Source organism: Mobula hypostoma, chromosome 20, assembly GCF_963921235.1.
Source record: "Mobula hypostoma chromosome 20, sMobHyp1.1, whole genome shotgun sequence".
Taxonomy (NCBI): Eukaryota; Metazoa; Chordata; class Chondrichthyes; order Myliobatiformes; family Myliobatidae; genus Mobula; species Mobula hypostoma.
Window position 1 is genome coordinate 5857319 of NC_086116.1, and position 27812 is coordinate 5885130.

The 27812-nt window shown below is 42.5% G+C and overlaps 1 protein-coding gene across 4 annotated transcripts in view; it reads right to left on the reverse strand.

Moving 5' to 3' along the window:
• Nucleotides 1-26498, reverse strand: part of plekhg7 (pleckstrin homology domain containing, family G (with RhoGef domain) member 7) — a 111452-nt gene extending 84954 nt beyond the window's left edge. For 2 of the 4 annotated variants that reach the window (XM_063072304.1, XM_063072301.1), the window contains exons 1-2: nucleotides 26028-26368; nucleotides 8628-9332 (exon numbers count right to left, since the gene is read on the reverse strand). In XM_063072304.1, coding sequence (XP_062928374.1) covers nucleotides 8628-9308 — 681 coding nt within the window. In that variant the 5' untranslated portion in view covers nucleotides 9309-9332; nucleotides 26028-26368. The other 2 variants (XM_063072302.1, XM_063072303.1) reach the window with 2 other exon arrangements.
• Nucleotides 26499-27812: the final 1314 nt, after the last annotated feature.

Genomic DNA, 27812 nt, shown 5'->3' on the forward strand with positions numbered 1-27812 from the left:
AAAAGATTGATGTGCAGGACGGGTCTGTTACCCATGACTGCTCAACTCGGGATTCGAATTTTGAGGATGTGTCAGAAACTTTCTTACCTTCATTGTTTGATCAAGATTCTTGTAGTAAGTCTGACCATGAAGATTTGTCTCTGTCTCAGAGGAAGATGATAGCAGAGCAGAGTAGAGACCCTGAGATTGTAAAGTTAAAAGAACAAGTTCTTCCAGATAGTGAAATTGAGAAGGTGCCAGTAGGATATTATTTTGAGAAGGGAGTATTAATGAGGAAGTGGAGATCACCTACAATTCCTGCAAGTGAAGAATGGGAAGTTAATCACCAGGTAGCAGTTCCTAAAGTTTATCGGAATGAGATTTTAACTATGGCTCATCGTATGCCCTTGGGTGGCCATCAAGGTGTGAAGAAAACTGCAAATAAGATTTTTAAACATTTTTACTGGCCTAGTTTAAGAAAGGATGTGGTGACATTTTGCCGAACTTGTCATTCTTGTCAAATTGTGGGTAAACCTAATCAAGTTACTCCAGTGGCCCCACTACAACCTATTCCCACACTTGGTGAACCGTTTTCCAAAATTATTGTAGATTGTGTAGGCCCATCAATGTTTGCTGGCCATCGTGTGCACAGCGTCTCAGTTTCCAGAGGCAATACCACTCAGGAATATAACCACTAAAACTGTAATAAAGGCTCTTATAAAATCTTTTACTTACTTTGGGTTGCCTAAGGCAGCGGTCCCCAACCGCCGGGCTGTGGACCGGTACCAGGCCACAAAGCATGTGCTACCGGGCCGCGAGGAAACGATATGAGTCAGCTGCACCTTTCCTCATTCTCTGTCACGCACTGTTGAACTTGAACATAGGGTTTCCAACTGTCCTGTATTTGCCAGGACATCCTGTATATTGGTCTAAATTGGTTTGTCCCATATGGGACCGCCCTTGTCCCATATTTCCCCCGCTAAGGTAGAGCGTTCCTATGAAACCATTCGTAAGCCGAAATGGCGTAAAGCGAAGAAGCAATTACCACTAATTTATATGGGAAAAATTTTTGAGCATTCCCAGACCCAAAAAATAACCTACCAAATCATACCCAATAAGACATAAAACCGAAAATAAATAACACTAACATATAGTAAAAGCAGATAAGCAGATATGATAAGTATACAGCCTATATAAAGTAGAAATAATGTATGTACAGTATAGTTGGGAAGATTAAGCTAAAACCGATATGTTGAAAAAAAATTGACATGTGCACGCATGTGCACATCTCGCATGAGAACACAGGTGCCCACGCAAGGCTTCATGGTCATGGTAGTCTTTCTCGGGGACAAGTGTCCCATATTTGACTGCTATTTTTGTCCCTTATTTGGGAGTGAGAAAGTTGGCAACACTAAACATAAAAGACATGTTGAGGTGAGTTTAACCCTACTTGAACACCCATCCCCCAGGTCGGCCAGTACGCAAGAATATTGTCAATATCAAACCGATCCATGGTGCAAAAAACATTGGGGACCCCTGGCCTAAGAAAGTACAATCTGATCAAGGTAGTAATTTTATGTCTGGATTGTTCCAGCAGATAGTTTATAAGCTGGGAGCCAAACAGATTACCTCATCTGCATACCATCCAGAATCGCAAGGAGCCTTGGAGAGATTCCATTCGACCCTCAAAACTGTGATTAGGACGTATTGTGTGGAAAATGAAAAGGATTGGAATGACGGCATGCATCTACTTCTTTTGCAGTACAGGAGTCAGTGCAGGAATCCTTAGGTTTTAGTCCTTTTGAACTTGTGTTTGAGCATAGAGTTAGAGGACCTTTGGCCTTGTTAAAAGAATAGTGGATTAATAAAGAGGTACATATTAATTAGTTGGATTATGTTTTAAAGTTTAAAGAAAGATTACATGAAGCTTGTAGGGTAAATTTAAAATTGGCTCAGGAGAAAACGAAAACGTGGTATGATAAGGAAGCTAGAATGAGGTCATTTAAGCCTAGAGATAAGGTGTTGGTTCTTTTCCCGGTGCAAACAACCCCTTTACAAGATAAATTTTATGGTCCTTATGAGATCATATCTAAAGTTAATAATGTGGATTATGTGATAAAAACACCAGATCAAAGAAGGCCAACACAGCTGTGTCATATAAATATGATAAAACCATATTATGAGAAACAATCTGCTACTATGAGTGTTGTGGTCAATAATAATGAGTCTGATCCCACTGCGAACTCAACAGATGATTCATCTGAAACTCATTTTAAACCCAACATCATTTCTACCAGATTACCAAACTCAACAATTCTGGAAAATATTGATGAGAAATTAGCTCATTTACAGCCAGAGCAGTGGCAGCAAATGAAGCATTTAATTTTTAAATATAGGGATTTATTTCCAGACATTCCTGAAAGAACCACAGTAGCTTCACATGATGTAGATGTTGGAGATGCCATATCCATAAAGCAACATCCATATCGGATGAACATGGAGAAATGTGCACTTGCTGAACAAGAAACTAAGTATCTGTTAGAGAATAATATTATTAAACCTTCTAATTCGAATTGGAGTTCACCGTGTGTTATGGTGCCTAAGCCAGACGATAGTATTAGGTTTTGTACAGATTACAGGAAGGTGAATGCTGTGACAAAAACTGATGCATATCCAATCCCTAGGGTGGATGATTGTGTGGATAAAGTTGGAAAAGCAAAGTTCCTTACAAAGATTGATTCGTTAAAAGGTTATTGGTGTGTTCCATTGAAGGACAGAGGTAGAGAGATTTCTGTATTGGTAACCCCATCGGGGTTATATCCTTTGGGATGAAGAATGCACCAGGTACTTTCCAGCAGATGATTAATTCGGTGATTCATGGGTTAAAAGATACAGATGCCTATATTGATGATTTAGTTACAGGAAATGATACTTGGGAAGCACATATTACTGCGGTGGAGAAACTATTTGAAAGGCTTTCAAAAGCTAACCTAACTATTAACTTAGCTAAAAGTGAATTTGGTCATGCCACTGTGACTTACCTTGGTTATGTTGTAGGTCAAGGTAAATTAGCTCCTGTTCAGGCAAAAGTTCAGGCAATTTTAGAGGTACCCACTCCAACTGGTTAAAAGACTCTCAGAAGATTTTTGGGAATGGTACGATATTACCGTAAATTTTGTAAGAATTTTGCTGACATTGCCCTTCCATTAACTAATCTCTTGAAGAAAAGTACAAAGTTTGTTTGGACAGAGCCTTGTCAGGAAACATTTACTAAATTGAAAACTATGCTATGTCATAAACCTATGCTCAGGTCACCTGACTTTGAAAGACCATTTTCATTAGCTGTGGATGCTAGTGATGAGGCTGCAGGAGCAGTGTTACTTCAAAGGGATGAGGGTGATGAGGTTGATTGTCCAGTAGCTTATTTTTCTAAGAAATTTAATGCCCATCAAAGAAATTATTCAACCATAGAAAAGGAATTATTATCTCTTGTTCACGCTTTACAGCATTTTGATGTGTATGTTGGTACAACTTAGAAACTACTCATAGTTTATTACACCAATCATAATCCGTTAGTGTTTTTGAGTAAGATGAAAAACAAAAATAGAAGGTTACTGAATTGGAGTTTGATGTTACAGGAGTATAATATTTTGATAGCTCATATTAAAGGTAAAAATAATGTGATTGCTGATTGTCTATCTAGATGTTGAATGTACAATGTAATTTTTTTTATTGAGTGGTATTTTAACATTTGTAACACTCCTATTGTATATTAGTTTGTAAGGTGCTGTATGATAATACTGTGTATATTGTGTATGTTGTAGATTTTATACATTTGTATTTTATTTTGTAAATAGTTAGTTGTTAAAATTTTGCTCATAAAAGACAAAAATTTTCCCTTTTTGGAGGGAGGTGTTACATACCTTGTGGGTATCTTGTGACTGTCTTATGAGCATGATGTAATGGTCTTGTGATGGTGGGGTGATGTAATTTTTCTGCCAGTGTGAGGTCACGTGATGACATGTTCCCTATAGGTATATAAAGGGGAAACCCCTGTTGTCACGCAGTTTAGTTTGTCAGTTACTTCATTATGCTGCGTATTCATCTCATGACGCAGTTTCATTTTGAAGTGGAGTTTCACTTTCTATCGTAAGGTAAAATCGTTGTGCCGGCAGTTTCGCCAATCCCTGCCAGTTTTTGTGTGTTGCTCCTTTGATTTACCTTTACAGTCTAGTATTGGAGAGTGAAGACCTTACTAAAGTACGGGAACCTGAAGAATTGAGTAGAGTTGGTGTCGTTTGGTGGTTTCATAAAGGATCGACCTTATTGAATCTTCGTTCAGGAATAGTGGCCTGCATCTGAGATAATCCCTGCAAGATTAGGAAGATTTGTGCAGTGTTCACCCGACAGGGAAAGGTCAGTTCCTTTAAGCCATTTTATTTCCTTCATTGTGAATTCTTTGGACAGAGCATCTTGGCTAGGATCAGCAGTAACGTCGAGTATTCGAAGGAATCAGTTTCAGAGGAGTCTCTCCTTACTGATTGTATAAATCACTTGGACTTTTGAATTTACCACTTTAAGACTGTGTTTAAATTTACCACTTTAAGAACTGTTCCAGAGTTGCCGTATAGCAGTTAACTTCTGGTTAAGTTAGTCGTTTGAATACTTTTCACTATTGCTGAGCAGAGTTTAATAAATGTTTATGTTTGTTTATAAAACCTGACTCAATTCTATATTCATTGTTGCTGATGACATAACACAGGAGGCTCACTTTCTCAGTCTGTATCAGGGCCCATCAGCCCTCCTGTGATGTGGCTCAGTTTGCCTCTCTCCTCAGCCACCTGACATTCTACAACTTTTACTTTCCTTCTTCTATCCATTCACTTTTCATTGCTTTTACGTTCCTTTATCTAGATGCTCATTCTCTCTCTCTCCCTCTCTCACACACACGCACAATGAACTCTACAAATTTTCCTCAAAGCAATCTTGGCCTTATCCTATTAGAGACATTTCCTTTGCCCTATCCTTCCTTCCCCAACCCTCTCCCAATCCCAAGCTAACCCGTAATCTCCCTTCCCCATTTCCGATGGTCTTCATCCCGTTTTTCTTTCCACAAATGCTGCCCGATCTGCTGTTGCCAGCATTTTCTTTAGCAGTTAAGGTTCCAAGCACTTGCATATTCTTTGGTTGTCATTACCATGAATACATTAACCAGCATATTAATCACATTGACAAGTGCTGGCAAGGTGACATTAGTGTGGGTGCAATGGCAATGTTCTGAAGATGTGAAACCCTCGGGAAATAATGACCCACCTATAACTGCTTTCAAACAACTTTGTGATTTGGGTAGCAGTCAGACAGCAGTCAAATGAGGCTCAGAGGGATAATAAGTCAGCCATGGTGGAATGGTGGAGCAGACTTGATGGGCTGAATGGCCTAATTCTGTTCCTATGTCTAATGGTCTTAAATTTGTGCTATGCTTTTATATCAACCATGTGTCAACTGACCAGAAAAGGCCAAAGGACTAGGTGGGCTTTTATAATGATCTGGTAGCTTCAGGTACTTTTACAAATTTGAGGATTGAGTTGAACTTTCTCCGTATTAGTTGTGTGAACTTCCTGATTGGTAGGACTGGAACATCACCAGCAGATGGATATGGACAGAGCTAAAAGAAATAACACATTACAGATTCAATGGGATGAAAGGCCTAATTTTGCTCTCATGTCTTACGATCAGATTCCTGAAACCTGAATTAACAATCAAAAGCACACAGCAGGTCAAACGGCATCTGAAGAGAGAGAAAAATAGAGTTAGAAGATAAGATGCTGTTCCTCAAACTTGCATCTTCATCAATCTACCTTTCTCTCCTTCCCTGCAACTTAAATTTGCTTGTTTACTAACACTTTTGGATTCTGATAACAGATCGTTTATCTGAACCATTAACTCTGTTTCCTTCTCCAGATTGAAGTAGCTCCCTCAGCGGAGGTGTTTGTGAGTCAGTGTGATCTGTTCAGATACCCCAGTCTGTTTGCTTTGAGATATTAACACACTTCTGTTGTAAACCGTTCAGAAGATTTAACCTCTTCAGTGAAGTTTGTTGAGTAATTGAGTAAGCAATGCAAAGCTTCTCCAGCTAAAATGACACTGCGTAGTTTCATTTATAGTTAACACACCTTGTTGAACATTATCCTAATACAGAGATAAAGTTTCATTATTCACAGTACTTTACAGGAGGTCCTCTCCAGCATACATCAGGATCCCATTTCCAGGTTAAAGACAAACACAATAACAGATTACTAACTAACACCAACTCCAAGATAAAGCATGCAAGCTTCTGAGAACGGAAAGGCCGAGGATGAGAAGAGGCATTGTAATATTGCAGTCTGTAAACACAGCGCTCTGGAAAATAGCTCAGCTTGAGAGGCAATGCCAACATTTGCAAGCTTATCAGTAGGTGGTTCAGCGAGTAACCCATGCAATGAGAAACTGTCCAGCAACCTTCCACTATTGTCTCAGTTCTCAGCTTCTAAACAAAACCCTCAGCAGCACTGATGCACCAGCCAAACAACCGCAACTCCTCGGGGGAGGGGGCACTCAAGCAACCCTTGGTGGTGCTCCGATAATGCAATTCCTGATATCTAACAGTGGACAGCAAACTTCCGGTACTGGGAAATTTGTCCATTGAACCTGTGACACGCGAGACCTCCTCGAGGTTCAGTAATTCCATTCATTCCCAGACAGGAACGTCTCTGAGGGAAAGAGGTTTCAGGAAACATACAGCTTTGAATTATTTAGTCATTTATTTACTTATTATTTAAAGGTTCTGCATGGAACAGGCCCTCTGGCCCAACGAGACTCACCACTCAGTAACCACCTACTTAACACTAGCCTAACCACAGGACAATTTGCAATGACCAATTAACCTACTAACTGGTATGTGTTTGGATGGTGGGAGGAGATCGGAGCACCCGGAGGAAACCCATGTGGTTCACAGGGAGAACGTGCAAACTCCTTATAGGCAGCGCCAGAATTGAACTCCAAAATGCCCTGAGCTGTAACAGTGCTGCGCTAACTACTACGCTACTGTGGCACCTAATTAAATGATCTCATTTAAACATACTTAATTGTTATCTGAGTAAAATCATTGCTTTTAGATTTTCTCATTCAGTTGCTTAATGCATTTTCAGTATTGAACATTTTAAATAGCCAGGAAGTTGCACCTTTCCTGCAACTGCCCATAAACATTTTGTACATTTCAATAAGACCATCGCTTATTCTTCTACACTCCAGGGAGTACAGGTCGAATCTCTTCTCACAGACCAATCTTTCCATTTCAGGAATCAATGGAGTCAGAGAGTTACACAGCCCCTCAGCTCAACTGGTCTATGCTAACCACCATGGCCCATCCAACCTAGTCTCATTTTCCAGCATTTGACCCATAACCTTACAAATCCTTAATCCATGCACCTGACCAATCCGGGGAAATTTCATTGCATTCCCTCTGTTGCAAGCACACCATCTTTAGGTTGGGATTCCAGATTGTAATATAATTTTCCAGGTGTGGTCTTTCCATCGGTCTATTTAATCTCAGCAAGGAAACTATGCCATTGTGCTCAAACCCTCTTGTAAAATCAAAGAGCCAGGATATCTCATTGTTCAATGAATGATAAAAGAATTTACCAGGACCAGAAGATTAGAAGGAGCTGCTTGAAAAGATGTTGGAGGCAAAGACCCTTACCATATTTAAAAAGATATGTGGATGACACTTGGAGAGCTGGGAACAGAATTCTTTTGTTTCGACCAACATGGACATGAGAGACCATAGAGTCACATTACTCTGGTACAAAATTTTGTGAGAAAATCCCATGAATTTATCCCAACTGTGAGCAAGTAATGAGGAGATGCAACCGGTTTAAACATTTACTCCCAGAAGATCCTAATCAATTACTTCACCCTGCTCATTCCCCAACAAGCCTAAATGGAAGTTTCTGAACTGGCTTCCCCCACCCCCAGACAGTTAACCTGATAGTTAATCATACTAGTTACACCCCACCCCTCTCTATCTATCACCCCCATCATTGCCCTGCTCTGTTGACTCTTTAAGCCACTGTCAATAATGCTGTCGACATTGTAAATATATGCTGGAATTTATTTATACCTGCAAAGTTGATTCCACGGCCATCCTTTAACCTTTAACCTTGTTAGCTTTTTTCCCAAAATTTATACAGTATATAATTCATTTTTAATTTTTTTATTCTTTATAATTGTTTTTTGTAGCATGTCTTGCCCTGACCAAAACATCACAGCGAATTCTAACACATGTAAGTATCTATGCTGAATCAAGTTGATCCTGGATTTTTGGAAGTGGGCCAGAGGTTAAGGGCAAGATTACTTTGTCCAGAAAGCCCACCAAGAAAAAATGCCGGTGTTCACATTTAAATTTGTTGTAGCCAGGGAATCATATCCCAGCAAAGGATCACTAGCTTCCAAGTGACCAAGTCATTCAAGCCATTCACCTGCAGTCATGAAAATAATGGAGAAAGACCAAATACAAGAAGTGCTAAAGCAAAGAGGGTTTTGCTGCACGTGTAGGATGAACGTGTTTGAGTTTTACCAATGGAATTAAAAGGAAGAACGTGTGGTTTTACCTGCTTCAGATTGTCCAGCATAACCTGCTGGCAATCACCTCTTCGCCGTGCCCACAGAGGAGTGCTTGTTTCAGTCTGATGGGCGCTCGGTACCCAGTCAGTCTTTTGATGACTTGCAGCCAAAGGGCCTTCGACACTTTGCACACAGTCCTCGGGCTGTTGTGGCAGTTCCAGCATCTCCTTGCCTGATGGCGTTTGCGCACTTGTGGACTGGCCAGCTGGACTTGGGCTCTGTGAGTTATCAGACAGTGTGGGGTCCACAGCGTCACTGAGTGGACTCTCTGCCTTCCAGAATTCCCGTAACGGCTGAGGTATCAACATCTTTCGTCTCATTTTCTGAAGAGATGGAGACAAGGAGACCCTGGCGGGAGCTAACCTGTCAAACTGAAAGCAAGGGCTTTGGGAAACCTCCTGATCTGGGCTGAAAGAATACGTAAAGATGGGTATTGTCTGAGAGTTCGCCATTTTCCCATTACATTGACTTTCCATTTGAGTCTGGTTTTCCGTCTGAGGTGGACTTGTCTGTACCTCAGCGTTGTGCTTCCAGGCATCCTGATTGTCTTTCAAACCATTATTCTCTTGAAAAAGGTTTTCATCACCTCCTAAATTCATCACCTCACATCCTTGTTCCCATGTTTCCAGATAGGTCCCACAGGGCAGATTTGGCACACTGACTTCCATGATTCATTACTTGCGAAGCCGCACCTGTTTCAGAGAAAGATATGCTTTAAGGCATGCAACATTATGTAAGTTTAATGGTTTGCTTTGCAGTATCTAAGGAGATAAGACCAAGTGAACACTGGGTACGTACATGCTACTGTAAAGTAACATTCTTCAACACACTTTATACGTTTTTTCATTGCTTTGTGTGAGACTTTGGCTCCATGTTCTTTGGAAAGTGGTGACTGTGAGTTGGTTGGAGCAAGCAAACTAGGCTCGAGAGCCGGGATACCCAAGCCCCAGATTCTTCAGCAAAGTCATCGGGAAAGCGGCCGTAAGTACATTTGTGCTCTTATTTCTACAATAAATACGAAATTAGGACTTTTAAAAGGAACAAGCTGACCACAGAAACTAAAGTTTCATTTTGAGTAAACAAGATTATATCATAATTTAATTTTTATATTTTTGCTTTTAAAGGAATACGATTCTATATAGTTCTTGTATTTCTCTTCTGTCTCTCAATTTTTATCAAGTTAATGTTCTTGTCCAAGACAACACCGAACAATGGAAATGTGTGTCTAGTCTGCACCATCATAATCACTGATATAAATCTAGGACACTTGTTTGTAATGTCCTAGCTGCTGAAGCTACTTTGGCAGTTTGAAGACTATTTTTAACTCTTTAAAGTGTTCGTCACAGGTAAATATCACATCATTGACCAATAATTTTAGATGTTCTTCAACGGTAATCTTCCAAAATTGCTGTCCCAAAGTTTGTAATTCCACCCAGTCTCTGACCATTCTTAGAGACTACAAGCTATCAGCAACTGAGCTCCTAAAAAGCCCATTGTTGAAATAAACCAAGATTCAAATACTAACAACTGCTGACTATGGTCCTGACTACGTACAGGTATGTTAAGTTATCTCAAAATGGATACAATGGTCAGAATAGGCCAGCACGAACCTGTACCAAACACTTGGTTACTTCAGTAGTCTCAGACACCCAGATCTAAAAGTTCTCTTTTTAAGGAACTATGTAAATAATTCACTTGAAACATCAACCTATACATTTAATTATATAATGCAAAGTTTCTGTACTCATGCCATGGAAAGTTAAAGAGGTTCAATGAATATCCCACTTTCATTGGCTGGCTTCCTACAACATTGTTGGGCATGTGAAGGAGAATGGATGAGTCACAGGGATACAGAGAAACAAGGGGTCAGGAAATGGGAGTAGTGGGATTGTTCCCCAGACAGCCGACGTAGACCCAATATGACAAATAGCCTCCTCCTGTGACACAAGGGTTTCCGCAGATGCTGGAAATCCAGAGTAACACACACACACACACACACACACACACACACACACACACAAAATACTGGAGGAACTCAGCAGGTCCGGCAGCATCTTTGGAGAAGAATAAAGATCTGACATTTCAGGGCAAGATCCTTCATTCCTACTCACATTAAGTTTAAGATAGAAGATTGTATTCCAGAATACAAGAAAGTAGGATTGGACTACTCAGCCCCTCAAGCCTGTCCCACCATTCAATATGGCTGATCTGATCCAGTTCTCAGTTCCTCCTCAGTCCCAGTTCCACATACCCTTCAATTCCCCGGTCCTTCAAACGTCTACCTACCTGCTCTTTGAGTGCTCCTAGTGATCTATCCTCCACAGTTCCAATGCCTTCTCTTCAAAGGCCTCAGTATTAATTACCCTGTAACTACACCCTCTTGATCAAGATGCTCCCACAAGTGGAAGCATCTCTGCCTCTGGGCCCATACTCACTGGAGTTTAGGAAAATGGGTGGGGGATCTCATTGAAACCTATCAAATATTCAAAGGTCTAGATAAGGCAGACATGGAGGGGATGCTTCCTTTAGCATCCTCCTGGGAGTCTAGACCCAGGGGGCACAGCCTCAGATAAAAGGATGTCCCTGTTGAACAGAGGTGAGGAGGAATATCTTTAGCCAGAGGGTGGATCAATCTGTGAAATTCATTACCACAGACGGCTGTGGAGGCCAAGTCATTAGGAATATTTAAAGTGAAGTTGATAGGTTCTTGCTTAGTATGGGGGTCAAAGGTTAGGGGGAGAAGGTAGGAGAATGGTATTGAGAGGAACATGATGGAATGGTGGAGCAGACTCGATGGGCCAAATGGCCCAATTCTGTCCCTATGTCTTTTGGTCTTATTTACCCTGTTAATCCCTTAGAACGCCAACTTCCTTCTTCCACAATAAGTTACAGATTATGGTAATATACATTTCTTTTGCTGTTGAGGAATAATCAAAGTTGAGCTGCGTGTCCATTCTAAACTTAGTAAGGCTGTAGCAATACGACGGTGTAACAGTGAGTCAGTGCAAACTGGAAGATTATTGACCTGATACTATGAAATCATGGGGTCAATGTTGAACGTCCGCAGGGGTGGCCCTGCTCGATACCTCCTTATGGTGGTGCTGCCTTGCTGGTGGGTTTGGAGATCTCTTTCTCTGTCTTAGCCTCAAGGCTGTGGTACAATTCAGGGACCTGGATGACCATTTAACAGTCAACCCACAATACTGAGTGAGGAGGGGTACCAAATAGGTCACATGAGTAAGGATGCCAAATTTCCTCTCTGAAGGTCATCGGTAAAGCAGTTGCTTTGTCCCTCATCACTACTGGGCAATAGTTGTGTCTTTTTCTTAATTACAGATTAAGAACAAGATTTAGATTCAACAACTACCATAATAGGATTTTGAACCAGTCCCCTGATGTACAAACCTGCTCCAGGTTAACTCGGTTAACTACTCTACTACTACTCAATCTGTAACTATCCTTTATCCAATGAGTCACACAGCATGGAAACAAACACTTCGGCCCACCCAGTTACTGCTAACCATCGAGCATGTTACCCCATTTTATTTTTCTCTTACTCTCATCAACTCCCCCCGCCCCCCGATTCTACCACTCAGCTACACACCAGGGGTATTTTACAGTCACTAATAAAACTATGAGAGTCAATAGCACCTAACGGGACTCCTTCGCTTGCATCTGCGGAAACAGCTCTATTTCTATCTTTAATATCTCAAGTTTTCCCTTTCAGGGTTCTTCTGAAGACCCTGACCTGGAGTTACATGCTGACTTTGGTTCTTTGCGGGAATGGGACCCGCTCTCGGGGTTTCACGACTGGCCGTTATTCAATGTGCCAAGGGTGCAGCCGAAGAGCTTCGCTTGCCTTCGGAGGTCTGAGATTTTGTGGCTCGGGGGGTGGGGGGGGAGGGGAATCGGAGGTCGGCGTCCTGGCAAGAGGTCGATGTGTCGTGGGAGTCGGAAGATCTACAGCTGTGTGCCCAGAGAACTGAGACCTTTGGGCACAGAGCCTGGAATGAGCGACGCGACGGACTTTTAACATCGTAAACCAGCTAATTGTTTGTTACGTCTCCGCTCTCGTTGTGAAATGGAGACATCTCCTTCTCCCTTATTAGGGAGAGAGAGAGCCTGTGGTATGTCAAATGCCGGGTGAACAAGTAGTCTTTGGAGTACGGCAAGTCTGTGTCTTTGCTCACGCTTGAGTGCTCTGTGGCGGGTGTCGATGCTTTTTTTGCCAGTGGGGGGGTGGTGGGATTGTTGCTTGCTGCTGTTTACACGCGGGAGGGAGGGGAGCTGGGGGGAGGACTTTGGGGTTCTAACATTTAACTGTCATTCATTCTTTGAGGCACTCCTCTGTTTTCGTGGATGGTTGCAAAGGAAAAAGCATTTCAGGGTGTATATTGTATACACTTCTCTGACATTAAATGTTCCTTTGAAATCAATCATCCCCAGTTTGTGACATGTGAAGAAACTGGAGCATTCAGAGGAACCTTGCAGAGTCATAGAGGGAACAGGCAAACTCCAGAGGTCAGGATCGAACCAGGGTTGCTGGAACTACAAGGCAGCAGTTCAATTGTGAACTTTGTGTCCCTCATTTAGGCGGACAAAGCATACACTGGGCCCTTGCAGGATCGACTGTTACTGCTGAATCTCTCACAAAGCCAGCACAGGTTTCGATCCTGGTCAAGCACAATACAAATTCTGGTCTCCAAGCATAAGCAATGCATGTTCACGTGCTCGATCCTAGTCCTCTGTGCATCTGCTGTGTACATGCACACATCTAACTGAGCAAATGTGGCAATACCAATGGGCAGACAATGAATGACTGGCACTTCATTTAGAGACTTGGCGTGATAGCAGGCCCTTTGGCTGAACGAGCCCATATCGTCCAATTACGCCCTTGTGACCAATTAACCATAGGTCTTTGCAATATGGTAGGTAACTGGAACACCCGGAAGAAACTCATTGTGAGAACATACAAGCCCCTTACAGACAGTGATGGGCAATGAACTTGGGTCACTGGTGCTGTAATAGTGTTATGCTAACCACTACACGATCATCCTGCCCTAAAATCTATGGAAAACACAAGGCTCAAGAACAGACAGCCACAGAGATGATTGCAGCTGGAAGAAAACTAACCTAGTGATCGGGATGAGATTAGGGAGAGATCCGGGTGGACGAAGGACAGAAGTAAGGTAGGGCGGGAATCGCAAAGACTTAACAGAGGCTTGAAGCCTGCTCTAGAGCTTACAAAAGGCACTAGGCTGGAGGAATCACACATTGGTCCCTGTCAGTGCAAGTTCCTTAACTTTCATACCCGTAGTGATCACCTCCACCTCTTTCCCTCCTGTCCTCAACAACCCTCCTCATCAGCTATGGCCTGGAGGGTCCCCACTACTTGCCTGGCTTCTCCTGAGCATTTCCTCAGTACTTTTCCCCCACCACCTCCTTCCACCCTCAGTCAGGTCCGGTCTCCTTCCCCACAATCACATCAGAATTCACTCTCAACCTTTCCAATGCCTCAACCCCTCTCCCACGATTCTCAGAGCACCTTTCATTTTCTGAACTTCCCGTAGACACCCTTGGGCCATCATTCACCCCATCAGTATCCTGTCTGTCCCTGTGTCCCGAATGTCCCATCCACGATCCCTTCCTGTTTCTCACTGCCTCCACCCGCCCCCCCCACGTCCCCATTATCATGTCGATCGTCTAGGAATGGTCTCTATGCAGTTCTATCATACTCCACACAAGTCCTTGGAGTGCGGTTGTGAAAGAATATCAGATTATCAAGGCCCCAGCATCATCAAAGTACCCAATCCATGCACTGCAGACACTGCAGACTTTCATACCACTACACAGCACACAGCCCACCCCACATCACAGCAAGAAGCTGACTTCCCTCAGCAAACTGAAGGTGAGAGAGAGGAAATTCGAGTGGAGCTGCAGGATAAGCCTTTCTTCAATGTACAAAGAATTGCGGGGGGGTGTGAAACGGGCTGTCAAGTGTAGGAAGCAGGTACAATAGCGGCAATTAAGAGGGTTTTTAGATACACGTGTGACCAAGCAGAAAATAGAGAAATTTGGATTAAGTGTGAGAAGAAGAGATTTAGTTTAATTTGGCTTTGTGTTCAGCACAGACATCGTGGGCCAGGTGGCCTCTTCCTGAGCTGCAGTGTTTTATGTTCGACATTATTTCTGCCATAGTCAAGGGAAGTATTTTTAACTCACTGTTAGTAAGAGGAGAAAGTGTTTACTATTCATTGTCTTGCTCATAATAGACTTGATCTGATTTTTTATCTCCCTAATCCCCTGGATTGAATTTATTCCCTTCTGAGTTTTTCATTCACGATTTTATTCCTGGCTTCTGCTACCTTCACACTCTGCTGGTAAACTGCAAGTAGAGGTAGATGGCTGAATTTAGTAATAGCTCTTTTTACCACTTTGGCTGAGAAGTTGCTGAACCAACTTCAGGTTGGAAGGTTAAAGTCCGTCTGCAAAACCCAGTGTGCAGCTCAAACAACGTAACAGTAGCGTGTCAACAGAGAGCTGCAGTTTCAGATAGGGCGTAATGGGTAATGTAAAATATCAGCAGAATAGCCGGGGAATCACAACTAATAGACTCACTTTCAAGGACTCTTCATCTCATGTTCTCAATATTTATAGTTTATTCATTATTATTGTTTCTTCTTTTTGTATTTGCAGTTTGTTGTCACCTGCACTTTGGTTGAACGCCCTAGTTGGGTGGTCTCTCATTGATTCTATTTGAGTTATTATTCTATAGATTAGTTGAGTATGCCCATAAAAATGAATCTCAGGGCTGTATATGGTAATGTATGTACTTTGATAATAAAATATATTTTGCATCACAAACAGACCTTATGGCATCATTACACAGTTGAAACTTGCTGGATGTAAGTTGGCCGCCATGATTCTTACAGTGAAATAGCGACTACTTTTTGATTGACAGTGAAGTGCTTTGAGATATCCCGAGGTCAGAAAGACTAGATTGATGTTTGCATTCCTTTTTTGTTAAAAGCTTCATTTGCTCATCGATAGATAATTAAGCTTTAGTCTTTTACAAGTGCATATTGGTTTAGTGCAGTACTAAATATTTCTTTGCATTGAACAGTAAAGTACAGAAACAGGCCCTTCAGCCCAGAAAATTGAGTCAAACCAATTAAGTTAGTACTCAAATTGCCAACTAAACTAAACCCTTCTGCTACACACTGTCCATTTCCTCCCATTTCCCTCATTCATGTGCCTAGCTAAACATTTCTTAAACATTCCCCAACGTAACTGCCACTACCACCACCCCAGGCACCCACTGGGTAGTTTGTCTGGTTGCACGAAATGCTGGAGGAACTCAGCAGGTCAGGCAGCGTCAATGGAGAGGAATAAACAGTCAATGTTTTGGGCTAAGACCCTTCATCGGGATGCTGCCTGACCTGCTGAGTTCCTCTGGCATTTTGCGTGTGTTACTCTGGGTTGCCAGCATCTGCAGAATCTTGTATTTACAGATGGCCTGGTTGTCTGCCCGTTAGACCATTACGGCATTGAGGTTAGTGCTATGCCCAGATCTTTGTTCATCATCGTCCGAGTTAACTGCCCTCCCCACACGAACCCCTTTGACCACATTCACTTTCATGACTGAGCGGCCCCCAATCACCCTGCAGTCAAATGCTTACCTCATCATTTCCACATTTAAAATAGCTGAAATTAATCTAAATAGTGGAAAATATTCTAACATGCATTAAATAATTTGAAACAAATATATAATGAAATAGAGAAAAATAAATCAGCTAAATGCGTTGCCCAGATCAATTACCCTTCAAAGTTCAAGTTCAAAGTGAATTTATTATTTAAGTACGTATATGTTACCATATTCTCTCTTGAGGTTCAATTTCTTGCAGGCATTTACAGGAAAATAAAGAAATACAACAGATTTTTACAAAAAACTATATATAAACAAAGGCTGACCAAAACCAGTGTGCAAAAGACAAACTGCGCCAATAAAAATCATACTGAGAACATGAGCTGTGAAGAGCCCTTGAAAGTGAGACTGCAGATCACAGAATCAGTTCAGAGCACTGGTGAGTGAAGTTAACCACTTCGGTTCAGGAGTCTAATGGTTGCAAGGGTAATAACTGTTCCTGAACCTAGTGGTCTGGGACCCAAGGCTTCTGTACCTCCTGTCCAATGGTAGTAGTAAGAATGATAGTAGTGAGCATGATCTGGATGGTGGGAGTCCTCGATGGGAATGGGCCTTGTAAATGTGCTCACTGATGGGGGCTGAGGGGATGCTTTGCCTGTGATGGACTAGACTGTATCCACCACTTTTCTGTCCAGAGCATTGGTGCTTCTATACTAGGCTGTGATGCAACCAGGTCAGATATGCTCCACTATGCAACTGCAGAAGTTTGTCAAAGGTTTTGGTGACATGACAAACCTACGCAAAGTAGAGGCATTCTTGTGCACTCTTTGTGATGAGACTTGTGCACTGGTCCCAGGATAGATCCTCGGATATGTTGATGCCAAGGAATTTAAAGCTACTGATCCTCTCGACCTCCGTTCCTCAATTAACGATTGGCTTATGGACCTCTGGTTTCGTCCTTCTGTAGTTGTTAATTAGCTCTTTGATTTTGCTGATGTCAGGTAAGAAGTTGTTGCTGTGGCACCACTCAACCTGATTTTCAGTCTGCCTCACAACGGGATCCTACAACTAAAGTGACAGAATACTTTGTAAAGTTCCTGCTGCACAGAATGGTTGGCCTAGGTTTTGCAGATCAAGCTGCCTAACCTGACACAATATTTTGAATAGGTGATTGAAGTAGGCAGCAAATGATATCTAGGACTTCCAGCAGGCAACGTTAAATAAAAATGAAGATAAAAGAATGGGATGGGTGTCACTGTGGTGGAGCCTGACAGCTCCAGCAACCTGGTTGAATCCTGACTTCTATGCCATCATCGTGGAGTTTTTACGTTGTTCTGTGGCCATGTGGGTTTCCTCTGTGTGTTGCAATGTCATGCAGGTTGGTAGGTCACTAATAAATCAGTGTAAATTATCCCCAAGGTAGGAGGGTGGTTGGTGATTCAGGGGAAGTTAATGGGAAGGTGAGAGTGAATAACCTGGAGAAAATGTGGGAGAATGAAATTGATGGAGTAGCTCAGAGAGCCAACATAGATAGACTCAATAGGCTCCTATATCATTAATAAATATTAGATTTGAAAATTGAAGGCAACATACCAAACATACAGAAGGAAGGTTAAAGGCAAGTACACAGTTTACAGGCCTGTAACTAAACTAAAATGTTGGAGGTACTCAGAAATTCAGACGGCCTCTATGGAGAAAGGAACACCATTAGCTGTCTTTCACTGTTTGGCAGGATGCATCGTAACCATGTTTATAAATGGTGTGGTGGGAAAAGGGGCCACATATCCAAGTTCACTAATAATGCTAAAATAGACAGAACTGTAAATATTTGTGAGGGGAAACAAAGTTACAAAAGGGGTTTTAGCAGACAGAGCAAGTGGGGAAAAAATTGCGGTCAATGGATCTGAACCCATGTAATTATGAGATTATTCATTTTCAATCTAAGAGTGTCACAGACACAGTGCTTCCTAAGTAGTGGAAAACTAGAAGCAGGAAATGCCAAACCAGAAGATGCCCAGAGACTTTGGGTGATGGGGAAGAGGAATTATTTATGGTTGGGGTTCACAAAGAATATCAGAAATAGAAGCTAACTCCAATTTCTTACTAAGAGGTAGTTCTTCTATCTAGTGGATGGAGCACAATACTATAATTCTGGCGTACCATGGCATCACACCGTAGGAAGGATATTTGGTTTGAAAGTGAGTGCAGCAAGCATTAGAATGCAAGGAGGGATCATCAAAACTGGCTATCCTCCTTGGAATTTAAGCTACTGTGATCTGACTGAAGTTTAAGATAATAAGGGGAAGCGTAAATAAGATAAGAGTGCATTTCACTCTTCCTGATGTTCACTGCTGGGTCTCCCAACCCCAGCATCATGAAGTTCACAGGTTACTGAAATAGCTGGCCCACAGGACTACATAACAAGTTTCACGACACATGCTGGTGATAGTAAACCTGATTCAATTCTGATATAATGACTACATAAGCAAGGGATGGATTCTAGAGAATGACTTACTTTTTGACATTCCCAAAGCTTTCCAACAACTGCAGGCACTAGTTACTACTGTAGTCAAATGCAAAACTATAAAATCAAACCAAATGTGATTACATACTGACGCAAAAACCAGTCTAGATTTCTTACTTTAGATTAAGAGCCACGCCTAGATGAACAACCGCACGGAATGCTTGGCCATCCAAATACAATTGAAAGAGACATTAAATAGCTTTTCTCTAAAGAGCCTGGTGCCAATTAAATAGAACAGCATATAAGCAAATGATCAAAGGTGAGAAAAGGGTAATTTTGACTTTATATGGTTTAACAGTCAATTCTATATCTCTCTCATGGATCTGAACAGCAAATACCATTATTACCCATTTCACTTTACCATATAAACTCAAAGTTCCTAAACACCTCTCAGAGTATTACAGCTTTAAGATTATGGCAATAGATATGGTGCAGGTTACATCTCAAATTATTAAATACTTTACATTTTCTTTAAAGAACTGATGACAACCTTGCGTAACCCTGGCTGTATAACTACTCACATGATGGTTTCAACATTAAAGAATCCAAATACAGAATGCAACAGAGGCAAAAAATCATATTCTGTCATGGGTTTACTTTATGTTACTTTATGCTCTAGGTGATAATAATCTTTTTTTCCACAATACTTATTCAAGTGATGTGGACTTTACAGGCTCAGCCAGCATTTAACTGCCCATCCTTAATTGCCTTTGATAAGGTGCTTCTGAACTGCTCCAGTCACATATGCCACATATTGACAGCATATTAACAGCTGCTCAGGCAATATAAAGCTTAGAGATTGTCCTTGGTAAAGAAGCCTGAAGCCCCACACTAACAGCTTGAAGAGGAGCTACTTCCTTTCACCCATTTAGTTCTTGAACCAACCTGCACAACTCTAATCACTTCCTTGATACAGCACCACTCTCAGAATCAGGCCTATTATTACCGTACCGACGTATGTCATGAAATGGGTTGTTGCAGCAGCACTACAGTGCAATATGTAAAATATACTATAAATCATGATAAGGAAATATATTAAAATTAAGTAAGTAGTGCAAAGGAGAGCAAATGTACTGAGGTAGTGTTCATGAGGTCATGGTCCATTCAGAAATCTGTTGGCAGAATGGAAGAAGCTGTTCCTAAAACACTGTGCATCTTCAAGATCCTGTATCTCCTTAGAAGAGAGCTTGATCACCTTGCACTGCAATAGATTTTGACTTTCTATTCAAATTGTGCTCTTGCTTATATAATTTATGTTTTTCTTATGAATATTGTGTCTCTAATCCTGCTGCAATCAAGTTTTTCATTCTATTTGTATATACACGTGCATATGACAATCATCTCCTCGTCACTGACCATCAATGCACCTCTGGGCTGTATGCTCTACGTTCTCTATGGCTATTATTCTGTGGCTAAGCAGAGCTCCAAAGACATCTACAAATTTGCTGATGATATCGGTGGTGCTGGCAGAATCACACTTGGTGATAAGGAGGTGTACCGGAATGAGAAAGGTCAATAGGTCCCGAAACAACAACCTTGAACTGAACATTTAAGGAAGTGATTGCGGACTTTAGGAGGGCGAAGTCAGGCAAACATGCACCTGTCCTCATTGAAGGGTTTATGGTGGATAGGATGACAAGCTCCACATCTCTGAGTGTCAACAATGCAGGGGATCTCTCCAAGGCCCAAAACACAGATGCAACCATGAAGATGGCGGACCAGCATCTCTACTTCCATAGAAGTTTAAACTGATTTGGCCTGTCACCAAAGACCCTGACAAACCTCTACAGATGTACAGTTGGAAGCATTCTGACTGGTTGCATCATATATTGGTTTAGGAACTGTAATGTATAGGACCACAAGAGGTGGTCTCAGCCAGTTCCATTAAGGGTATAACTCTCCCCACCAACGAGGGCATCTACAGGAGGCAATGACTCTTGAAGGTAATATCCATCATTTAAGATCCCCACCATCAGGACCTACTCATTGCCACCATCAGGACTCTTCTCATTTCCACCATCAGGACCTTCTCATTGCCACCATCAGGACCTTCTCATTGCCACCATCAGGACTCTCCTCATTTCCACCATCAGGACTCTCCTCATTTCCACCATTAGGACCTTCTCATTGCCACCATCAGGACTCTCCTCATTTCCACCATCAGGACTCTCCTCATTTCCACCATTAGGACCTTCTCATTGCCACCATCAGGACCTTCTCATTGCCACCATCAGGACTCTCCTCATTTCCACCATTAGGACCTTCTCATTGCCACCATCAGGACCTTCTCATTGCTTCCCTCAGGACCTTCTCATTTCCACCATCAGGACCTTCTCATTTCCACCATTAGGACTTTCTCATTGCCACCATTAGGACCTTCTCATTGCCACCATCAGGACCTTCTCATTGTCACCATCAGGACTCTTCTCATTTCCACCATCAAGACCTTCTCATTTCCACCATCAAGACCTTCTCATTGCTTCCCTCAGGACCTTCTCATTGCTTCCCTCAGGACCTTCTCATTGCCACCATCAAGACTCTTCTCATTTCCACCATCAGGACCTTCTCATTTCCACCATCAGGACCTTCTCATTTCCACCATCAGGACCTTCTCATTGTTTCCCTCAGCAGGAGCTACAGGAGCCAGAAGACTCGCGCCTCATGGTTCAATAACTGCTTCTCCTTCACTGCCATCAGGTTTTTGAAACAACATGAAAAGCCCTGATTCCACATCGGATTATATTTCCTTCAACTTGCACTAATGATCCTTCATTTTCTTTTGATATTCTGTCATGCATGCATAATTTATGTTACTTTAGCTTGATGCAACTTATGTTGTTATGTTTGTAATTTACTGTGCTGCAGTTGCAAAAATCTAATTTTATGGCATTTATACCCAGCATATGTATGCCCAGGACAATAAACTTGAAAATCAAAACTTGACAAACATGTTGACTAGACTTGGTCACAGATATTTCTTTCACCACTGAGATTTTTCTCCTGAGTTTGACTGTAGACATTAGTCTTTGTGTCCCAGAAACTAGTACACATAGATTCAAGCAACACACATCAAAGTTGCAGGAAGAGGTACAGTCGATTCACATAGATTCAAATCCAGCCTTCCACATCTTCCTCAGGCAGCTCATTCGATCTACTCACCTTCCATGTGTGGAAAAAGTTGACCCTCTTGTCCCTTTTAGTTCTTTCCCTTCTCACCCTAAATCTATGCTCCTTGGCTTTGGACTCCTTTGCCCTGGGGAAGACTGTTACTGTCCACCTTATCTACTGCCTCTCATGCTTCATTCTCCTGTGTGCCAAGGAATGAAGACCCAGCCAGTTACTGCCTCCCTATAACTTGTCCCCTTTTGTCCTGGCAATATCCTTGTAAATCTTTTCTGCACTTTTTCCAGTTTAATTGCATATTTCCTTAACAGGGTGACCAAAACTGTATGCAGTACTCCAAATATGGTCCCACCAAAAATTTGTACAACTACTACATAATATGAAAGTTCAAAGTTCAAAAATGTATTATCAGAGTATATTCATGTCACTACACACAACCTTGAAATTCTTTTTCTGTGGGCATTCTTAGCAAATCCATAGCACAGTAGCTGTAAACATTGTGAACTGTAAACTAAACAAACTGTGCAAATACAGATATAAATAAAAAGCAAAGGTACATCGCATCTGGAGTTTCTCTGGTTAGCGGACGATTTCCCTCCATGCCTCTCTGACGTAGTGGGGAACTGCGTACGAGCCAAGTTACAGCAGCCTTCTGCCGGGTGAGTTTCCAAAGAGGTCACCAGCTCGTAATTTGAGCTCAGGACCTTTCGTCCCGAAGTCCGGCACTGATGCCACTATGCCACCAGCCGGGTCACAGATATAAATGTATAGCAATAAATAATGAGCATTAAATAACAATATAACAGAATCTTTAAATGAGTCGATAGATGAGTGCAGTTATCCCCTTTTGCTCAAGAGCCTGATGGATGAGGGGTAGAAACTTTTCTTGAACTTGGTGGTGTGAGTCCTGAGGTTATGGTGAGAAGGCGGGGGAGTGGGACTAAATGGGAGAATGGATAAGCTCATGATAAAATGGTGGAGCGGACTCGATGGGCCGAATGGCTGACTTCTGCTCCTTTGTCTTATGGTCTTATGGCTCCTCTGCCTGATGGCAGTAGCAAGAAAAGAGCATGGCCTGGGTGATGAGGGTCTTTGTTGATGGGTGCTGCTTTTCTATGCCAACGTTTTATGTAGATGTGCTCAATACTTGGGAGGGATTTACCCGTGATACAGTGGGCTGAATCTATTACCTTTTTCAGGATTTTCTGCTCAAAGGCATTAGTGTTCCCATACCTGATCGTAATGCAGCCAGCCAGCACACTTTCCACCACATATATACAAAATTTGCCAAGGTTTTCGATGACATGGCGAACCTCAGCAGACTCCTGAGGAAGTAGAGGTGCTGTCGTGCTTTCTTTGCAATAATATTTATATGATGGGTCCAGGACAGGCTCTCTGAGATAGTGAGACCCAGGAATTTAAAGTTACTGACCCTCTCCACCTCTGACCCTCTGATGATTACTGGCTCATGGACCTCTGGTTTCCCTCTCCTGAAGTCTACAATCAGTTCCCTGGTCTTATTGACATTGAGTGAGAGGTTGTTGTTATGACACCACTCAGACAAGTTTTCAATCTCCCTCCTGTGTGCTGATTCATCACCCCTTTGATACAGCCCACAACAGTGGGGTCATCAGCAAATGTGTATATGGTGTTGGAGCTGTATTTAGTCACACAGTCGTAGTTGTAATGCGAGTGGAACAGGGGGGCTAAGTACTCATCCCTGTGGTGCTCCTGTGCTGATGGAGATTGTGGAGGAGATGTTTTTTCCAATCTGAACTGACTGGGGTCTACAAGTGAGGAAATCCAGGATCCAATTGCACAAGGGGCTATTGAGACCCAATTCTTGTACTCAGTGCTATGACTGACGAAGGACAGCATGCTAAATGCCTTTTTACTACACTGTCTACCTGTTTTGCTACTTTCAACAAGCTATGCTCTTGCACTCCAAAGTCTCTCTGTTCCAGTATGCTCTATAGTGCTCTACTATTTACAGGACAAGTCCCGCTTTGGTTTGATTTTCCAAAACGCGTTACCTCACACTTATCTGTATTAAAACCCATTTGCCAGTCCTCAGCCCACTTCCCTAACTGATCAAGGATAACCTTCTTCATTATCAATGACAACACCTTAGTTTGCAAACTTGCTGAGCAGACCTTGTGCATTTGCATCCAAATGTTGTGTATATATAACAAACAACAAGGGTCCCAGCACCGGCCGCTGTGGCACAATACAAGTCACCAACCTCCACACTGACAGGCAATCTTCAGTCTCCACCCTTGGCTTCCTACGTCCGAGACAATTTCAAATCTACCCACCCAGCTCTCCTTGGATTCATGGGACCTCACCTTCCACCACTTGTGCAGCAGTTAGTGTGACACTAGTACATATCCAACGATTATCGTTCAATTCCCACCAGTGTCTGTAAGGAGTTTGTACATTCTCCCAGTGATCACCTGGCTTTTCGCTGGGTGCTTCCAGATTCCAGATATGGGTTAGGTTTAGTAAGAATGGGTATGCTATATTGGCACTGGAAAGCATGGCCCCAGCACAATCCTCGCACTGTGTTGGTCACTGATAGAAATGAGGTATTTTGCTGTATGTTACAATGTACATGTGACAAATAAAGCCAATCTTTAGATCTCTGGAGTTGTTACAACAGCTTACAGGGAGCATCTGAGAGAACAAATGCCACAACACCAAACTGCCTCGAAGGGCCGCAAGAAACTACCAGCTACCAAGGCTGACAGGCAGTGCAAGTCCAGGTCATCGGACAACTCGAGGCACACGCCCTAGAACCAATTCATCACTGATGTTGCATTCTGATATGACACTACGTGCTCAAGAAAATACATACAGTACCGGTGTCCAAAGAGTAGGGTCTGTTTGACGGTCAGTTGGCTGTGCTTTAAGCAGGTGAGGTTGGTATCTGATAAAATGCCCCAGATCAGAAGCTGAACTCAGTACCTTCTGTTTACAACAGGAACCACTCCACTTCGCTTAGTATCCCAGAACTAGCCCAAAAGCAATAAATTATGGCAAACACCATGGTGATAACATTAAATCTTTTTGCATGATCCTTCTTGCAAAAAGGTTTAATGTTTCTAAAATAAAATCAGCCTACAAACATGTTTAGCTCAAGAAAACAATCGGTTGAATATGAAAACGGACTCAAAAATGAAATTATTCCCACGGGCACATCGACACAGAGCACTGTCGCAGGAAAGCAGCATCCATCCTCAGGTACCCCCACCACCCAGGGCACGCAATCTTCTCGCTGCTACCAGCAGGAAGAAGGTACAGGAGCCTCAGGACTCGCAGCTCCGGGTTCAGGAGTAAGTTCAATCCCTCAACCATCAGGCTCTTGAACCGGAGGGGTCACTTGTCCGTCACTAACTCTTCCCACAATCCATCGATTCACTCTCAATGACTCTTCGTCTCATTTTCTCGATATTTATTGCTTATTTATTTGTTAGCTTATGTATTTATTTTCTTTCTTTTTAGATTTGCACAGTTTGTTGTCTTTTGCACGCAGGCTGTCCGCCTTGTTGGTGCGGTCTCTCGCGGACTCTACCACGGTCATTGGATTTATTGAGAGCTGCCGCAGGAAAATGAATCTCAGGATTGTAGATGATGTACTTTGATAATAAATTTACTCTAAACTTTGAAAACATGATGCTGGTCAGTTATTCTGAGAGTGATGTTGTCGGCAGGTTAACGCTCTCTCCCGGGACGCCGGAGCGAACCCCGTGTTCATGTGAATCACGTCCCGGGTCCCGCGGTCCTTCACCTGCGCCTGTGAGGAGAACGAACGCTCGGACTGTCACGCAATCGGCTGGAGTGGAAATCGGTGCCGCAGCCGTGTGACACTCCGCGGATGGTGTGGGGGTGCAGTCCGAATCCAGCGGTACCCAGACTCGGTGAATGGCCAACCAAGCATATGTTTAAACTGGCTCGCTCCTAACCCTGACACTGAACAAAACCACAAATGACAAAGATTAAGCATAAAGCACAGATTGTCTAGCATTTCCTAGCCTAATCGTTTGGACACTTTGTCTTTTTAAAGCACTTTCACACAAATGGGTAAGATCCACAAACCTCGATCCGCTCTGTGCTGCCAGGGAGATCCGACTGCCGCTCCTGACGCCGGCTCGGAGCAGAGAATCTCGAACAAGGGGGAAGCGGCGGCGAGTCCAAGACTAGGCTGCGGGGTGGAGCCGGGGAGACTGAGGGAGGAGACTAGGCCAGGGAACTGGGCGAAAGGGGCAGTAACGACAGGTTAAGTCCGCTGCGAGTTCACTTGGCAACGCTCTGCGGCTCACCTGCGACAAGCAGCAACTAGACCTTTGTACTGATTATGAACTCCCGTTGGGGTAACTCTTATCAGCGTTACCTTCAGTCACTTCACCATCTGATGTTTGCAATACAGTATTTCTATTTTTTCCGTGTCACTAACCGGAAGCAAGGTATCAGTTACACAGTGCTTGATTGTTCCACTTATCCCTTTCGTTCGTCTCTTCATTGCGTATTTTTAATGCAATGATACCGCCCACTGCTCCGAATGCTTCCTCCTCTCGCCGAACAGTGTTTAGGTGTTTGCTGTTTGTTATTTTGCAATCGGCTTCTGTCTCCAGCCTACCTGAGCTGTTAAAAGCTAATCGTGTCGTACACCTTCTAAACAGAAACAAATCGTTTTGCAAATCAAAGCAATATGAACATTTACAGTTAATACGATAGCGTTCACCCTGCAGCTTGAGAAGCAGAAGTTAAAGTCAAATGTATCAGCATTACCGCGGAGTAAACGGAATTACTGAGGCATGAGAAAGCAGCAGGGTTGGAAAGTTTTTAAAAACCAACAGAAGGCAATTAAAAAACCACAAGGAGAGAAGCAATGAAATATGAAGATAAGGTAGCCAATAGCATAAAAGAGGTTATCAAAAATTTTATCTGCTATCTGTAGAGTAAAAGGCAAGAATGGACATTGGACTGCTGGAAAATGATACTGGAGGTGTAGCCATGGGAACAAGGAAATGGTAGATGCATTTAATAATTATTTTGTACCAACTTCTCTAGAATATAAAAGGAAGGGTGTAATGCTGAGGCTTTATAAGATATTGATCAGAACGCACTTGGGGTACTGTGAGCAGTTTTGAGCCCCTTATCTATGAAAAGTTGTGCTATCATTGGAGAGTGTCCGGAGGAGGTTCACCAGAGTGATTCCAGGAATTAAAGGGTTAACGTATGAGGAGTGCTTGATTACTCTGGGCCCGTACTCACTAGAGATTTAGAAGAATGGGGAAGGGGGCAATGCTACCTTATTGAAACTTGCCAAATATTGAAAGGCCTAGGTAGAGTGGGAGTATATGACAAGAGGGCACAGCATCAGAATTGAGGGACATCGATTTAGAACAGAAGTGAAGAGGAATTTCTCTAGTTCGAGGGTCGTGAATCTGTGAAATTTATCGACACAGACAGCTGTGGAGGCTAAATCATTGGTTATATTTTAAACAGTGGCTGATAGGTTTTTGATTAGTTAAGGCATTAAAAGTTATGGGGAGAAGGCAGGAGAATGGGGTTGAGAGGGATAATAAATTAGCCATGATGGAATGGCAGGGCAGACTAGATGGGCTGAATGGCCTGATTCTGTTCCTATGGCTCATGGTCTCATAGCCTTATTGTATAAAATTACAATTCAGGACATTTAAAAGTGAAATCAGAAGCAGTTTACACATGGATATAGGAATCAAATGAAAATGTCAAAAAATCAAGAGAGTCAGATTTTGTGAGAAAGATGAAGGATAGGAGCAGGTTAATGGATCTGAAGCATGGATCAGTCAGACAGAGTTCAAAGAGTTGAATATGCAAACATAATCCCCAATCTCA